At 65.2% G+C, this 16,830-nt stretch overlaps 1 protein-coding gene across 2 annotated transcripts; it reads right to left on the bottom strand.

The window, feature by feature from the left end:
- Positions 1-293: 293 nt before the first annotated feature.
- Positions 294-5,371, bottom strand: PLVAP (plasmalemma vesicle associated protein). Of its 2 annotated transcripts, none has more exons than XM_059869943.1 (6): positions 4,947-5,371; positions 3,849-3,927; positions 3,043-3,635; positions 2,182-2,302; positions 592-670; positions 294-503 (listed from the first exon to the last, which is right to left on the bottom strand). In XM_059869943.1, exons 1-6 carry the CDS (start codon positions 5,322-5,324, stop codon positions 497-499), a joined length of 1,257 nt encoding a protein of 418 aa, XP_059725926.1. In that variant the 5' UTR covers positions 5,325-5,371; the 3' UTR covers positions 294-496. The 2 variants fall into 2 exon arrangements, with proteins under 2 accessions (XP_059725926.1, XP_059725927.1); XM_059869944.1 differs by having other exon boundaries at positions 592-667.
- Between the last annotated feature and the right edge of the window lie 11,459 nt (positions 5,372-16,830).

Genomic DNA, 16,830 nt, shown 5'->3' with positions numbered 1-16,830 from the left:
ATCCTTTGGGGACAAGGACGTCCCTGTGCCTCGTCCTTGGGCGTTTCCCACCCCTCTGTGCAGAGCTGGGATGGAATTCCCGCTCCCCATCCCCATTTTTCCATGGATTTCCATCCACACCAGCAGCGAGTTGTCCCCAGATTCGGGGCTGGGGGACAAGGACAGCGCTGTCCTCCATCCTTTGGGGACAAGGACGTCCCTGTCCCTCATCCTCGGGCGTGTCCCACCCCTCTGTGCGGAATTCCCGCTCCCGAAATTCCCCATTTTTCCATGGATTTCCACCCACACCAGCAGCGAGTTGTCCCCGGATTCGGGGCCGGCTGTTGTCCCGCTCCAGCCGAAAGGCGGGGATACATCTGAGGGGACACGCGGGGTGGCCTTGGGGACACGGGGACAAAGGGACAGCGGGAGGGTGGCCCGGGGCGGGGGTTGCCATCCGTGCTGCGGGAAGCACCTCCTGGGCGGCTCTCCTGGTTTTCCGTGGGGTTTTCCAGCCTTATCCGCTGTGGGAAAACGGGATCGGGTCGGGGGCAGCTCCAGGAGCCCAGAGTGACCAGGGAGGGTGGCCCGGTGTCACCTCTGTCCCCTCACCTGGCGTTCTTCAGGGTGGCCGTGTACTGCTCCATCAGCTGCAGCATCTGCTGGAGATCCACCGGGTTCTGCATTCCTGCTGGGATTGGGGTGGGATCCATGGGGGGGATCCATGGATGGGATCCATGGGATCGGGATCCGTGGGATTGGGGTGGGATCCATGGGATTGGGATCCGTGGGATTGGGGTGGGATCCATGGGATAGGATCCATGGGATTGGGGTGGGATCCATGGGATGGGGATGGGATTGGGGTGGGATCCGTGGGGGGGATCCATGGATGGGATCCATGGGATTGGGATCCGTGGGCTTGGGGTGGGATCCATGGGATGGGGATGGGATTGGGGTGGGATCCGTGGGGGGGATCCATGGATGGGATCCATGGGATTGGGATCCGTGGGATTGGGGTGGGATCCATGGGATGGGATCCATGGGATTGGGGTGAGGTCCATGGGGGGGGAATCCGTGGGATTGGGGTGGGATCCATGGGATCGGGATCCGTGGGATTGGGGTGAGGTCCATGGGGGGGGGAATCCGTGGGATTGGGATCCGTGGGATTGGGGTGGGATCCGTGGGATTGGGATCCATGGGATTGGGGTGAGGTCCATGGGGGGAGATCTGTGGGATGGGATCCATGGGATTGGGGTGGGATCCATGGGATGGGGATGGGATTGGGGTGGGATCCATGGGATGGGATCCATGGGATGGGATCCATGGGATTGGGGTGGGATCCATAGGGGGGATCCATGGGATTGGGATCCATGGGATTGGGGTGGGATCCGTGGGATTGGGGTGGGATCCGTGGGATTGGGATCCATGGGATTGGGGTGGGATCCATGGGGGGGATCCATGGGATGGGATCAATGGGGGGGGGATCCATGGGATTGGGGTGGATCCATGGGATGGGATCCATGGGGGGGGATCCATGGGATTGGGGTGGGATCCATGGGATGGGATCCATGGGATTGGGGTGGGATCCATGGGGGGGGATCCATGGGATTGGGATCCATGGGATTGGGGTGGGATCCATGGGATGGGATCCATGGGATTGGGATCCGTGGGATTGGGATCCGTGGGATTGGGATCCGTGGGATTGGGATTCATGAGATGGGATCTATGGGATTGGGATGGGATCCATGGGATTGATCCATGAGATTGGGATGGGATCCAAGGGATTGAGGTGGAATTGGGATGAGATCCACGAGATTGGAATGGGATCCATGGGATTGGGATGGGATCCATGGATTGATGGAATGGGATTGATGGGATTGGGATCCATGGGATTGGGATGGGATCTATGGGATTGATCCATGAGATTGGGATGGGATGGGATTGATGGGATGGGATCCATGGGATTGGGAAGGGATCCGTGGGATGGGATCCATGGGATGGGATCCATGGGATGGGGTGGGATGGGATTGATGGGATCCATAGGATGGGATCCATGGGATTGGGAAGGGATCTGTGGGATGGGATCCATAGGATGGGATCCATAGGATGGGATCCATGGGATGGGATCCATGGGATTGATGGGATGGGCGCCCAGGGGACACGGTGCCCCCCAGCGTGTCCCCGGTGTCCCCAGTGTCTCACCCATGGTGCCCAGGGTGGCCGGGTTCCTCAGGAGCTCCAGGTAGGCGCTCGTGCCAGGGAAGGAGCCCGAGCGGGCGGCGCTGCCCGGGCCCCGCGAGCCCGGCAGGTCCAGGTGGGACATCTGGGGGGACAGAGGGGACACTGCTCAGGGGTGGCTCCGCTCAGGGGTGGCACTGCCCCCAACAGGAAATTCCCACATGAACAAAATCCCGGTGTCAGGAAGGAAAATCCCAGTGCAGAGGTGCCCGTGCCCATGTCCCCATGGGAGTCCCCAAGTCCCCAGTGCCCCATGTCCCTGTGTCCCCACATCCCGTGTCCCCCGTGTCCCAATGTCCCATGTCCCAGTGTTCCCATGTCCCCAGTTCCATGTCCCCACATCCCCAGTGCACTGTGTCCCCATGTCCCCAATTCCCCAATTCCCCAGTGTCCCATGTCCCAATGTCCCCATGTCCCCATGTCCCCAGTGCCCTCTGTCCCCATGTCCCCATGTCCCCATGTCCCCAATTCCTCAGTGTCCCATGTCCCAATGTCCCCATGTCCCCATGTCCCCAGTGCCCCATGTCCCATGTCCCCAATTCCCTGCGTCCCCATGTCCCATGTCCCAATGTCCCCTTGTCTGCAATTCCCCAGTGCCCCATGCCCCCATGCCCCCAATTCCCCAATGTTCCCATGTCCCAATGTCCCCATGTCCCATGTCCCCACGTCCCAATGTCCCCACGTCCCAATGTCCCCACGTCCCCAGCTCCCCAGTGCCCCATGTCCCAATGTCCCAATGTCCCCAATTCCCCAGTGCCCATGTCCCAATGTCTCCATGTCCCCATGTCCCCACGTCCCAATGTCCCCATGTCCCCATGTCCCCACCTTGGTTCCCATGCAGACCCCCAGCTGCTGCCTCAGCGACTCCTCCATCGCCGCCGCCGCCTTCCTCTGCTCCTCCAGCTCCTTCCCCACCTTCTCCTTCTCGGCCTGCAGCCTCTTCCTCTCCTCCTCGCCGTCCCTCTGCCGCTTCTCCAGCCCCTGCATGCTCTGCTGCAGCTCCTGCGCATCCCGGGAGCAGTTGTGGCGGCACTGCTGCACGCTCAGCTCGCAGCTGCTCCTCCACACGAAGTGCGAGTCGCGCTCCTTCTGCCGCCGCAGCAGCTCCTCCACGCGCTCCCGGATCTGCCCCAGCTCCTTCTCGGCTTCCTTGCACTGGTACTGCTTGGCCAGATCCAAAACCCGCAGGATCTTCTCGCTCACGTCGCTCTGCAGGGAGCTGCAGCGCTGCTTGTGCACCTCCAGCTCCATCCTGCTCAGGTGGCCCTCGGTCCTGGCGCTCTGCAGGTCCTGCTGGCACTTGTCCCCCTCCTGCTTGGCTTTGCTCAGCTCGGCCTGGCTCTGCCGGCCCTTGTCCTCCAGGGTTTTCTTGGACGAGCTGGCCTGGTCCAGCTGCCGCTGCAGCTGCAGCTTCTCGGCTTAGGGGGAGTTGGGGGACAGGGTTTGGCTCCGGGGGATTTGGGATCCGGGGGTTTGGGTCCCCCCAGGTGCCACCCCGGGGTTTGGGGTGACGCCTCTGCCTGCGGCGGGTCGTGGGGGGGGCTGGGGAGGGAGAGTTGGGGGTCCCCAAGGGGTGGGAAGGGGGTGCTGGGGGTCCCCAGGGGTATTTTGGGGCTGGGGGTGTCTCTTACCCGTGCAGGTGTTGTTGATGAGGGCGGTGATCACCTGGCACTCGGTCAGCCTCACCTGCCGGAACAGGAGCTCCCGCAGCTGTGTGGGAGGAAGAGGAGGAAGAGGAGGAGGAGAGGGGTCAGAACATCCCAGAAACGCCCCCAGCACCATCCCAGTCCCCACAGGTGACAGAGAGAGCCCGGGGGATGAGGAAGAGGAGGAGGAGGAGGAAGAGGAGGAGGAGGAGGAGGAGGAGGAGGAGGAAGGGGGTGAGAACATCCCAAAAGGATCCCCCGGCATCTCCTTGTGGGCGCTGGGAGAGGTCCAGGGAAAAGGGAGGAAGAAGAAAAGGAAAAGGGTCAGAACATCCCCAAAGGATCCCCTGGCACCACTTCAGGGGCTGTGCGAGAGCTCCAGGGAGGAAGAGGAGGAGGAGGAGGAGGAGGAGAGAGGTCAGAGAGGGGTCAGAACATCCCAAAAGGATCCCCGGGCACCGCTTCAGGGGCTGTGCGAGAGCTCCAGGGGCTGAGGAGGAGGAGGAGGAAGAAGAGGAAGAGGAGGAGGAGGAGGAGAGGAGTCAGAACATCCCAAAAGGATCCTCGGGCACCACTTCAGGGGCTCTGGGAGTGCTCCAGGGGCTGAGGAGGAGGAGGAGCAGGAGGAGGAGGAGGAGGAGGAGAGGGGTCAGAACATCCCCAAAGGATCCCCGGGCATCGCTTCAGGGGCTCTGGGGGTGCTCCAGGGGCTGAGGAGGAGGAGGAGGAGGAGGAGGAGGAGGAGGAGGAGGAGGAGAGGGGTCAGAACATCCCCAAAGGATCCCCGGACACCGCTTCAGGGGCTCTGGGAGCGCTCCAGGGGCTGAGGAGGAGGAGGAGGACTGGGGACATCCCCAAAGGATTCCCTGGCACCATTTTGGAGCTCTGGGAGAGCTCCGAGGAGGAAGAAGAGGAGAAAGAAGAGAACGCCAAGATTGGAACCCCCTTGACCAAACCCCCCTGGCACTTTCTGGGGTCCCCTCGCCGCCACCACCCGGAGGGACGAGGAGACGACAGCAGCGTCCCCCGCAGGGGGTGCCACCCTCCCGCGGGACCCCCAGCGCTGCCGCAGCCCGGGCTCACCTGCGGGATGCTGCTGGAGGCCTGGCTGCTGTTACACTTCTCCAGCTCCCTCTGCGCCTTCAGCGCCACCCCCTGCACCTTGTCCCTGTCCTTCAGGGTGGCGTTGAGCGCGCGGCTCAGGTTGGCGTTGGTGGCGCTCAGGGTGACGATCCTGTGGTAGTGGCTCTTCACCTGCTCCTCCAGCAGCCTCAGGTGGGTGTCGGTGCCCGCCTGGGCGTTGCCGTACACCATGAAGAGCACGAGCCCCAGGATGATCAGGAATTGGATCAGCGAGGTGAAAAGGAAAATGTATTTGACATAAAAGCCGCAGTCGCGCTTCGGCATCGCCTCCTTGTGCTCCAGCCCGAACTTGGCCATGGCGAAGCTGCTCTTCTCCATCCTCGCCGCCGCTCTGGCCGCCCCACCCCGCGGGGACCGCGCTTTTCAGGGGGGCCGCGCCGGGGCGGGGCCGCTCCCGCCGCCGTGTTTATATCCCAGGATTTAATATTTCCTCCTGCCGGGCTCCTTCCTGCCGTGCCGGATGCTCCCGGGGACCCGCCGGGTTATCAGGGCACAGCTTCTGCTGGGCTTGTTGTTCCTGAAGTGTGGAAAGGGAGAAAAAAAAAAAAGGATTTCGTTCCCTTCATCCCATTTCAGCGCCCGGCGCGCCCCTGGGATTGTCTGGAATTGTCTGCCCCGGAATTCACACTCCCGGCGTGGGAATTGGATCCCGCCGGGTGATGGGGGCGCTGGGGTTGTTGCTCCTGAAGTGTGGAAAGGGAAAAAAAAAGGATTTCGTTCCCTTCATCCCATTTCAGCGCCTGGCGAGCCCCTGGGATTGTCTGGAATTTTCTGCCCCAAAAATCCCATTCCCGGCGTGGGAATTGCCGGGAATTGGATCCCGCCGGGTGATCGGGGCGCTGGGGGTGTTGTTCCTGGAGTGGAGGGGTTAAAAGATGGAATTTCGTTCCCTCAATCCCATTTCGGTGCCCGGCGCGCCCCTGGGATTGTCTGGAAGTGTCTGCCCCAAAATTCCCACTCCCGGCGTGGGAAAATTCCAGGGAATTCGATCCCGCCGGGTGATCGGGGCGCTGGGGTTGTTGTTCCTGGAGTGGAGGGGGAAAAAAAAGGGATTTCGTTCCCTCCATCCTGTTTTAGTGCCCGGCACGCCCCTGGGATTGTCTGGAATTGTCTCCTGCCCCAAAATTCCCACTCCCGGCGGGGGAGTTCCAGGGAATTCCATCCCCCGGGTGATCAGGGCGCAGCTTTGTTCTTCACGGAGTGGAGAGGAGGGGCGAAAAAAAAGTGGGATTCCATTCCTTGCAACCCACTTCGGTGCCCGGCGCATCCCTGGAATTGCTCTCCCGCCCCAAAACCGTGGGATTCGATTCCCCCCATCCCCATTTCGGTGCCCCCTGGAATTGCCTGGAATTGTTTGGAATTGTCGGGAATTGCCTGGAATTGTCTGGAACTGTCGGGAATTGCCTGGAATTGTTCGGAATTGTCGGGATTTGCCTCCCGCCCCAAAACTCCCACCCTCGGCACGGGAATTCCAGCGCTGATCCCCCCGGGAGCGCCGGGGGGGACCCCGAGGGTGGCACGGGGGTGGCACGGGGGTGGCACACGGGGACGGGGACAGCTCGGGTGGCACCGAGTGAGGCAGGGACGAAGCCCCCGTGGGAAGGCAGGGACAGGGACGGGGACAGGGACCGGGAGCAGCTCGGCCGTGGCTTCCCAGCATCCTTGGGCGCACTTTGAAGCGGGTTTCCAGGAAAGTTGGATTTTCCGGCGGCCGCATCCTGTGCAAAGGGCAGCGACGCATCCGGGCCCCCCCGAGCCCCCCGACCCGCCGGGAGGGGACAGAGGTGACATCCCGGTGTCCCACCCCCTCCTCGAGCCCCCCGTTCCTTCAGAGAATTCCCCCGAGCCGCTGGGAGGGGACAGAGGTGACATCCCGGTGTCCCTGAGCCACTCCCAGCGGGGGGATCCCAAATCCCGAACCCGGGAGGGGCCAGAGCGTTCCTCCCTGTTGTGGGTAGAAAATTTACCCAATTTTTTTTTTTTTAAATTGCAGAGTTGACAGGTTGGGCCCCTCGCTGCCAGGGTGGAGCTCTGGCTGTTGGCTGCTGATAGCTTCATGTTGTTATCACCTGCTGTCAATAACTTTTTGTTAACTCCCTGCTGTCGATGGTTGAGAATTCCCCTTTTCGTCCCTGCTGCTGCCTGGAGGGTGGCACCCGGGGCAGGAGGGGACATCAGGGCTGGCGTGCGAATGAGGAAACCCCTCACCGAACCGAGCCAAAACCCCTAAACACAACGAGCCAGCGCGGAATGAAGAGATCGAAGCGATGTCTGGACGTGAGGAGCAGAATCCAGTGCCCGCCGAGATCCTTTTCACCTTTCACCCTAAAGACATCGGCCAAAAAGAGCACCCCGAATGTCAAAACGCAAAATTGGGGAATCTCCAGGCGCTCTGGTGAGGATGGAACCCCCAGCTCTGCCTGCAGAGCAGCGGATGAAGCTGCCCTCCTCCTCCTCCTCCTCCTCCTCCTCCGTGCCGCTCCCGGCAGCAGCGGCGGGGGGAGCGCGGCCCGGCGGCTCTCCCCAGCCGAGCTGGGTTTGAATAAAGGCACGGAAAGGAGAAATTCTCCTGCCCGATTTATTCCACCGCGCCCTGCGAGGGTTTGGGATGGGAGGGAACTGGGAGCGGCATTCCCGAACTGGGAACAGAGCTCCTGAACTGGGAATGGCATCCCCGAACTGGGAGCGGCATTCCCGAACTGGGAACAGAGCTCCTGAACTGGGAATAACAGCCCTGAACTGGGAGCGGCATTCCCGAACTGGGAACAGAGCTCCTGAACTGGGAATAACAGCCCTGAACTGGGAGCGGCATTCCCGAACTAGGAACAGAGCTCCTGAACTGGGAATAACAGCCCTGAACTGGGAGCGGCATTCCCGAACTGGGAACAAAGCTCCTGAACTGGGAATAACAGCCCTGAACTGGGAGTGGCATTCCCGAACTGGGAACAGAGCTCCTGAACTGGGAATAACAGCCCTGAACTGGGAGTGGCATTCCCGAACTGGGAACAGAGCTCCTGAACTGGGAATAACAGCCCTGAACTGGGAACGGCGCTCCCAAACTGGGAATAACATCCCCGAACTGGGAACGGCATTCTCGGACTGGGAACAGAGTTCCTGAACTGGGAATAACATCCCCGAACTGGGAACAGAATTCCCAAACTGGGAATGGCATCCACGAACTGGGAGCAGCGTTCCCACGGTGTGGGGATGGGTTAATTAGGGCGGGGTGTTAATTGGGAGGGTTAATTTGGGAATGGGACAGACGGGGGGGGGGGAATCTGTGGGGTCCCGGGAGGCTGCGAGGAGCCCTCGGGGGGCGGGGGTGGCAGTGTCCCCTCAGGGGGGTGGCAGTGTCCCCTCGGGGGGGTGGCAGTGCCCCTCGGGGGGGGGTCAGGGATGGCAGTGTCGCCTCGGGGGTGGCAGTGTCCCCTCGGGGTGGCAGTGTCCCCTCAGGGGGGTGGCAGTGCCCCTCGGGGTGGGTAGGGATGGCAGTGTCCCCCCGGGGGGAGGTGGCAGTGCCCCTCGCGGGGGTGGCAGTCCCCCTCGGGGGGGGGTCAGGGATGGCAGTGTCCCCCCGGGGGGAGGTGGCAGTGTCCCCGCGGGTGACTCACTGCTATTTGCAGCTCAGGAAAAGGAAGCGGCGGTAGCTGAGAATGGCTCCGGCAGCGACACCGGCCGGGCCATCGCAGACACTTCCCGGTCCCCGAGGGACCCGGGGCAGCCAGGGCAGGAAACAGCCACCGGCCCGGGGTCAGCGCCCGGGGCGCCCCGCCGCCCGGCCCCCCCGAGCCCCCCCGAGCCCCCCGGAACCCCCCGGGCGTCCTGCGGGGCTGGGGGATGGCGACATCGCCACGGGATGGGGACAGGGGACAGTGGCCGTAGTCAGGGCCTGGACACCCCCAGCCACCCGGTTCGAGGTGGCACCGAGGGACAATGGGGCGGTGTCCCCCCCACTTCAGCCACGCCACCCCAAACTCCACCCTTTTCCCTGCGCTGAGTCCCCTCCATGTCCCCAAGGTGTCCCCAAGGCCGCCCCGACCCCCAGGGACCCGCAGGGAGCGGGATCGGGGTGGGGACACGGGGACAACCATTCCCGGCTGGGCGGAGCCGCCGTGGCGGCGATGTCCCCGTGCGGCGACAGACACCGGGGGTGGCCCCGCGACAGGGGGGTGGCTCTGTGTCCCCCAGTCCCCTCTCGGGGAGTTTTGGGGTCCGGGATGGGAGAAATCCCTGGAGTTCGGGGAGGGGACAGTTGGGGTCAGAGGGAGGGGACAGTTGGGGTCAGAGGGACAGGGGACGCGGGCTGGTGGCACAGGGACATGTCCTGGTGAGCAGCGCGGCTTTTATTGCCCAATCTCCCCAAAATGCCCCAAATTCCCGCTGGCCCCGGGCTCGGAGAGCCGCGGGTGGGGCCGCAGCTCCCGGAGGGGATTCCGGGGAAATCCGCGCCCGGGATGAGCCGAAACTGCCCCAAAACTGGGAAGGGACCCCCCTGTCCCCTGTGGGGCCGCCATGGGGACACGGCGGGAGTGGGACACGGGACGGTGGCACAAAGGGATCGGGATCGGGACATGGAATGGGATCGGGACCCAGTGGGGCCAGGAATCACGGTGGGATCAGGGATCAGTGGGATCGGGGATCAATGGGATCAGGGGTCATTTGGATCGGGGATCAATGGGATCAGGGATGAGTGGGATCAGGGATCAATGGGATCAGTGGGATCAGTGGGATGGGGGATCAATGGGAACAGTGGCATCGGGGATCAATGGAATCAGGGATCAGTGGGATCAATGGGATCAGTGGGATGAGGGATCAGTGGGATCAATGGGATCGATGGGATTGGGGATCACAGTGGGATCAGGGATCAATGGGATCAATGGGATCAATGGGATTGGGGATCACAGTGGGATCAGGGATCAGTGGGATCATTGGGATTGGGTATCAATGGGACCAGGGATCAATGGGATTTGGGATCAATGGGATCAATGGGATTGGGGATCAATGGGATCAGTGGGATTGGGGATCAATGGGATCAGTGGGATTGGGGATCAGTGGGATCGTTGGGATCAGCGGGATCAGGACCCCTGTCCCCCCCCGGGGCTCCCGCGCTGCGCTGGCGGCTCCGGGGCCGGGCCAGCCCCGCCGGTGGCAGCGCTGGGGACACGGCGGCCCCGGGGATGTGGCACTCGCGGGGGGGCCGGGGGGGCCGCGGGGCCTCAGCCCCTCCTGCAGGGGGAGGGGGCGGGGGTGAGCCCGGAGCGGCTCCTGCTGCCGCGGGGACACGGCGACAACGGCGGGGAGCCACCGCTCCGCGCTGTGCCTCCTCCCGGGTGTCCCCTCCTCCCGGGGCTGTCTGTCCCCTCCTCCCGGGGCTGTCTGTCCCCTCCTCCCGGGTGTCCCCTCCTCCCGGGTGTCCCCTCCTCCCGGGGGTGTCCGTCCCCTCCTCCCGGGTGTCCCCTCTCTCCGGGATGTCCCCCCTTGCGGGATTTCCCAGTCCGTGGGCTGTGACACCTTCCCGGGCTGTCCCTTTCCCGGATTGTCCCCCTCCCCGAGCTGCCCCCCCTCTTCCCTGTCCCCGGGCTGTCCCCTCGGACTGTCCCCCTCGGGCTGTCCCCCCCTCTCCAGGCTGTCCTCTCGGACTGTCCCCTCGAGCTGTCCCCCTCGAGCTGTCCCCCCTCCCCGGGCTGTCCCCCCTCTCCAGGCTGTCCCCTCGGGCTGTCCCCCCCTCTCCTCGGGCTGTCCCCTCGGGCTGTCCCCCCTCCCCGGGCTGTCCCCGTGTCCCCCCAGTACCGCTGGCCCGGGGGACACCTGCGGCCGCCGCCCCTGTCCCGGCCCCGCCGCCGCAGCGCCTCCAGCTCGGCCGCGTGGTCCCGGCTGTGGGGACAGCGGGGACACGTGGGGGGGTGGCCCTGACCCGGGCTGGGGACACGGGGGGTGCCCAAGGGGAGGAGGGACAGGACAGGGCGTCCCCAAGGCGGGACAGGGACAGGGAAGGGGAGGAGGGGACTGGGGGACACACGGGGGGTCCCCATGAGGACAGAGGGACAGGACAGGGTGTCACAAGGTGGGGGGGGGGTGGCTGCCCTGGGGATGGCCCACCAGGAGGAGGGTGACAAGGACCTTAGGGGGGGTGTCCCCGGGGGACAGGGGGTGTCACCGAGGGACAGGGGGATGTCACCGAGGGACAGAGAGATGTCACCAAGGGACACGGGGATTGTCCCCGGGGGACAGGGGGTGTCACCGAGGGACAGAGAGATGTCACCGAGGGACAGGGGGATTGTCCCCGGGGGACAGGGGGTGTCACCGAGGGACAGAGAGATGTCACCGAGGGACAGGGGGTGTCACCAAAGGACAGGGGGTGTCACCGAGGGACAGGGGATGTCACCAAGGGACAGAGAGATGTCACCAAGGGACAGGGGGATGTCCCCAAGGGACAGGGGGATGTCCCCAAGGGACAGGGGGATGTCACCAAAGGACAGAGGGATGTCACCGAGGGACAGGGGGTGTCACCGAGGGACAGAGAGATGTCACCAAGGGAGAGGGGGATGTCACCGGGGGGCACGGGGATGTCACCAAGGGACAGGGGTGTCACCAAGGGACACGGGGATGTCACCAAGGGACAGAGGGTGTCACCAAAGGACAGAGAGATGTCACCAAGGGCCAGGGGGATGTCACCGGGGGACAGGAGGTGTCACCAAGGGACACGGGGATTGTCACCGAGGGCCAGGAGGTGTCACCAAGGGCCCGGTCCCTTACAGGCTGTCCTGCAGCTCCCTCTGTCGCGCCTCGCAGCGCTCCCGGCGCTCCCGCAGCTCCCGCTGCTCCTCCAGCGCCTCCCGCAGCCGCCGCCGCAGCTCCCGCGCCTGCTCCGCGCCCCGCGCCACCTCCTCTGGGGACAGCGGCGACACCGGCGTCACCTCGGGACGGAGCGCAGCGCCGGCGGCGACAGAGGGACTGAGCTCACCTTGCAGCGCCACTTTGTCACCGGCCAGCCGGGCCCGCTCGCGCCGCAGCGCCACCAGCTCGTCCCCCAGCGCGGTGACATTGGCCTCCAGCCCGGCCTGGCGACAGGGGACACGTGGGGACAGCCGTGGGCAGTGTCCCCTCCCCGCCACCCCCGACTCTTCATCTGCTGTCAGAGCCCTCCTGCTCCTCTGCCTCGCTGTCACCCCCTGTCCCCGAGCTGTCCCCACGCCCCTGGTGGCCTTGGGTCCCCCCTCATCCTCCTCCAAAGGCGGGGACATGGATTTGGGGACAATCCCTCTGCCCTGGAGGGGTGGCTCGTCCTGAGGGTGGGCAGCACAGGAGAGCCGCAGGTCACCCAATGTCCCCAAGTGTCCCCACACTCCTGGTGACTTTGGGCGCCTGTCCCCCTCCCCTCCTGTTCCTCGGAGGGGTGGGGACGTGGATGTCACAGATTTGGGGACAATCCTGAGCTCCCTGCAGGGACGGCTCAGCCTGAGCATGGCAATCACACAGGTCACCCATGTCCCCAAGTGTCCCCACGTGGCTCCTGGGCGCCTGTCCCCCTCCCATCACATCCCTCAAAGCGCTGCTGACGTGGCTTTGGGGACAATCCCTCCTCCCTGAAGTGACACTCATCCTGGCGCAGCTGTGACCTGTCCCAGCAGGCCCAGGTCACCCCGCGGGTGTCACCGCTGGTGCCAGGGAGGGGACAGGGGGACAGGAGCTCTCCAAGAAGCTGCCCAGCCCTGCCCAGCCCCGGGAAACGGGGACATTCTGCAGCCTCCCCGGGCCATTGTTCGGCCGGATGGGCCCGAGAGGGGCGGCGGGACCCGGCTCTTCCTCCGGGCCCTGGCCCGGCTGCGACCGCAGCTAAAAATACCCGGGAAGGACAAACCCGGGAGCGGCGGCCTCGGGACCCGGTAATTACCGGGCTGGACCGGGACAGCGGCCCCGCCGGGAGCGGGACGGGCGGGACGGGCGGGGAGCGGCTTTGGGGTGTCCCTGCAGGGAGGTGACAGCTCTGTCCCCCCAGGGCTCGGCTTTGGGGTGTCCCCACAGGAAGGTGACAGCTCTGTCCCCGCAGGGCTCGGCTTTGGGGTGTCCCTGCAGGGAGGTGACAGCTCTGTCCCACCCGGACTCGGCTTTGGGGTGTCCCCACAGGGAGGTGACAGCTCTGTCCTCCCAGGGCTCGGCTTTGGGGTGTCCCTGCAGGGAGGTGACAGATCTGTCCCACCCGGACTCGGCTTTGGGGTGTCCCTGCAGGGAGGTGACAGATCTGTCCCACCCGGACTCGGCTTTGGGGTGTCCCCTGAAGGGGAAGGTGACAGATCTGTTCCCCCCAGGACTCGGCTTTGGGGTGTCCCCGCAGGGGGAGGTGACAGCTCTGCCCCCCCAGGGCTCGGGTTTGGGGTGTCCCTGCAGGGAGGTGACAGCTCTGTCCCCCCAGAGCTCGGCTTTGGGGTGTCCCTGCAGGGAGGTGACAGCTCTGTCCCCCCAGAGCTCGGCTTTGGGGTGTCCCTGCAGGGAGGTGACAGCTCTGTCCCACCCGGACTCGGCTTTGGGGTGTCCCCGCAGGGGAAGGTGACAGATCTGTCCCACCCGGACTCGGCATTGAGGTGTCCCCGCAGGGAGGTGACAGCTCTGTCCCCGCAGGGCTCGGCTTTGGGGTGTCCCCGCAGGGGAAGGTGACAGATCTGTCCCACCCGGACTCGGCTTTGGGGTGTCCCTGCAGGGAGGTGACAGCTCTGTCCCACCCGGACTCGGCTTTAGGGTGTCCCTGCAGGGAGGTGACAGCTCTGTCCCACCCGGACTCGGCTTTGGGGTGTCCCTGCAGGGAGGTGACAGCTCTGTCCCCCCAGGGCTCGGCTTTGGGGTGTCCCTGCAGGGAGGTGACAGATCTGTCCTCCCCAGGACTCGGCTTTGGGGTGTCCCCGCAGGAAGGTGACAGATCTGTCCCCGCAGGGCTCGGCTTTGGGGTGTCCCCGCAGGGGAAGGTGACAGATCTGTCCCCCCAGGGCTCGGCTTTGGGGTGTCCCTGCAGGGAGGTGACAGCTCTGTCCCCCCAGGGCTCGGCTTTGGGGTGTCCCTGCAGGGAGGTGACAGCTCTGTCCCCCCCAGGGCTCGTTTTTGGGGTGTCCCCGCAGGGAGGTGACAGCTGTGTCCCCCGAGGTGGCGGTGCCCGTGTCCCAGCTCACCCTCCCGGCTGGAACTGGGAATTCCCCCGGGGATGGAGCAGCCCCTGGGCTGGGCCGCTGGACAGGGGGGAGGGACAGGGGACACTGCTGAGGGGACAGGAGGTGTCCCCATCCCGTTTGCCACCCCAAAGTGGCCAAACCCCTCCTTGTCCCCATCTCCCGGCCACCTATGGGGACAGGGAATGCTGAAGGGACAGGAGGGTGTCCCCATCCTGTGTGCCACCCCAAAGTGACCAAGTGATTTGTCCCCATCCCTCCGGCCACCTATGGGGACAGGGGACAGATGTGAGGGGCTACTGAGGGGACAGGAGGTGTCCCCGTCCCATTTGCCACCCCAAAGTGACCAAACATCGCCCTGTCCCCATCCCTCCAGCTCGAGGGGGGACAGGGGACACTGCTGAGAGGACAGGAGGTGTCCCCGTCCTGTTTGCCACCCCAAAGTGACCAAACCCCTCCTTGTTCCCATCCCTCTGCCCACCTATTGGGACAGGTGACTTGTCCCCATCCCTCCGCCATCTATGGGGACAGGTGACTTGTCCCCATCCCTTCACCCACCTATGGGGACAGGTGACTTTCCCCCATCCCTGCGGCCACCTATGGGGACAGGTGACTTATCCCCATCCCTCCGCCACCTATGGGGACAGGTGACTTGTCCCCATCCCTCCGCCACCTCTGGGGACAGGTGACTTTTCCCCGTCCCTCCGCCACCTCTGGGGACAGGTGACTTGTCCCCATCCCTTCACCTACCTATAGGGACAGGTGACTTTCCCTCATCCCTGAGGCCACCTCTGGGGACAGGTGACTTGTCCCCATCCCTCCGCCACCTCTGGGGACAGGTGACTTATCCCCATCCCTCCGCCACCTCTGGGGACAGGTGACTTGTCCCCATCCCTCCGCCCACCTCTGGGGACAGGTGACTTATCCCCATCCCTCCGCCACCTCTGGGGACAGGTGACTTATCCCCATCCCTCCGCCACCTCTGGGGACAGGTGACTTGTCCCCATCCCACCGCCACCTACCGCCCGCTGGCGGCAGGACGCGAGGCTGGCATTGTCCCTGTCGCTGTCCCGCCGTGCCCGGGCCAGCTCCCGGCGCAGCGCGTCCCCGTCGCTCCGCAGGCGCTGCCGGTGCCGCTCCAGCTCCGCCAGGCGCGTCCCGAGCTCCCGGCTCTCGTTCGCCGCCCGCTCGCGGCACCCGCGGAGCTTCCCCAGCGCCTCGGAGCGCCACAGCAGCAGCGCCACCGCCACTGTCACCGCCGCCACCAGCAGCAGCAGCGCCGCGCACAGAGCCAGCACCTTCAGCGTGGCACGGGGCACGGCGGGGTCCATGGAGGGGACAGAGGGGACAGCGGGGACAGAGGGGACAGAGGGGACAGGAGGGGGCAGAGGGGACAGGGGGGACGGGAGGGGGCAGAGGGGACAGGAGGGGGCAGAGGGGACAGGGGGGACAGGGGGGACAGGAGGGGACAGAGGGGACAGCGGGGACAGGGGGGACGGGGGGGACGGGGGGGACAGGGGGGGAACAGGAGGGGGCAGAGGGGACAGACAGGGACAGAGGGGATAGGCAGGGACAGAAGGGACAGAGAGGATAGGCAGGGACAGAGGGGACAAGAGGGGAGCGGATGGGACAGAGGGGACAGGAGGGGACAGCGGGGACAGGAGGGGACAGAGGGGACAGGAGGGGATAGGCAGGGACAGAGGGGAGCAGAGGGGACAGCGGGGACAGAGGGCACAGGAGGCGACAGGAGGGGAGAGCGGGGACCCGAGGGGACAGAGGGGACAGGAGGAGACAGCGGGGACAGAGGGCACAGGAGGGGACAGGAGGGGAGAGCGGGGACAGAGGGCACAAGAGGGGACAGACGGGGACAGACGGGGACAGGCGGACCCGCTCCGGCCGTGGCCGTGCCGGGATGTGGCGGTGGCGCTGCTGGCCACACCGCAATTGTCGCGCGTGGGCCGAGGTTTGGGGCAGGTCAGGGCCCAGAATAGGATTTTGTTTGTGCTGGACGGGGGACAGCTCTGTCCCAGCTGCGGGGACAAAGCGGGGTGGCCTCGGTGACCGCTGGGACGCTGAGGCTCCCGCCTGTCCCCAGCAGGGAGCTCCGTGTCCCCTGCAGAGAGAGCCCGGCGGGCTCGGCCGGGATTTACCGAAATGGGGTAAAAAACCTCGATTTGGGGAACGGCTGCGGCTCGGGGCAGCGCGGGCATGACCTGTCCCCTGTCTCCTGTCCCTGTCCATGTCCCCTGTCCCTGTCCGTGTCCGTGTCGCCTGTCCGTGTCCCTGTTCCCTGGCCATGTTCCTGTCCCTGGTCCCTGTGCCTGTCCCCATCCTTGTCCCTGTCCCCTGCCCGTGTCCCTGTCCCCATCCCTGTCCCCTCCTCTGCCCATGTCCTTGTCTCTGTCTCCTGCCCATGCCCCTGTCCCCCGCCCATGTCCCTGTCCCTGTCCCCTGCCCATGTCTCCTGTCCCCTGCCCGTGTTCCTGTCCCCATCCCTGTCCCCTCCCCGCCCATGTCCCTGTCCCCTGTCCATGTCCACGTCCCCTCCCCCGCACATGTCCCTGTCCCCATCCCTGTCCCCATCCCTGTCCCTGTCCCCTGTCCGTGTTCCTGTCCCTTGCCCATCTCCCTGTCCCCATCCCCTGCCCGTGTCCCTGTCCCCTCCC

This window comes from Haemorhous mexicanus, chromosome 29 (assembly GCF_027477595.1).
Source record: "Haemorhous mexicanus isolate bHaeMex1 chromosome 29, bHaeMex1.pri, whole genome shotgun sequence".
NCBI lineage: Eukaryota > Metazoa > Chordata > Aves > Passeriformes > Fringillidae > Haemorhous > Haemorhous mexicanus.
This window is presented reverse-complemented; position numbering and strand designations above follow the sequence as displayed.

Excerpts from the sequence above, each read along its gene's own strand:
- PLVAP (XM_059869943.1), bottom strand. The coding sequence starts at position 5,324 with ATGGAGAAGAGCAGCTTCGCCATGGCCAAGTTCGGGCTGGAGCACAAG. Across the intron at positions 3,636-3,848 it reads CATCAACAACACCTGCACGG|CCGAGAAGCTGCAGCTGCAG; the intron begins GTAAGAGACACC and ends ACTCCCCCTAAG. Across the intron at positions 671-2,181 it reads GGCCACCCTGGGCACCATGG|CAGGAATGCAGAACCCGGTG; the intron begins GTGAGACACTGG and ends CCCCAATCCCAG.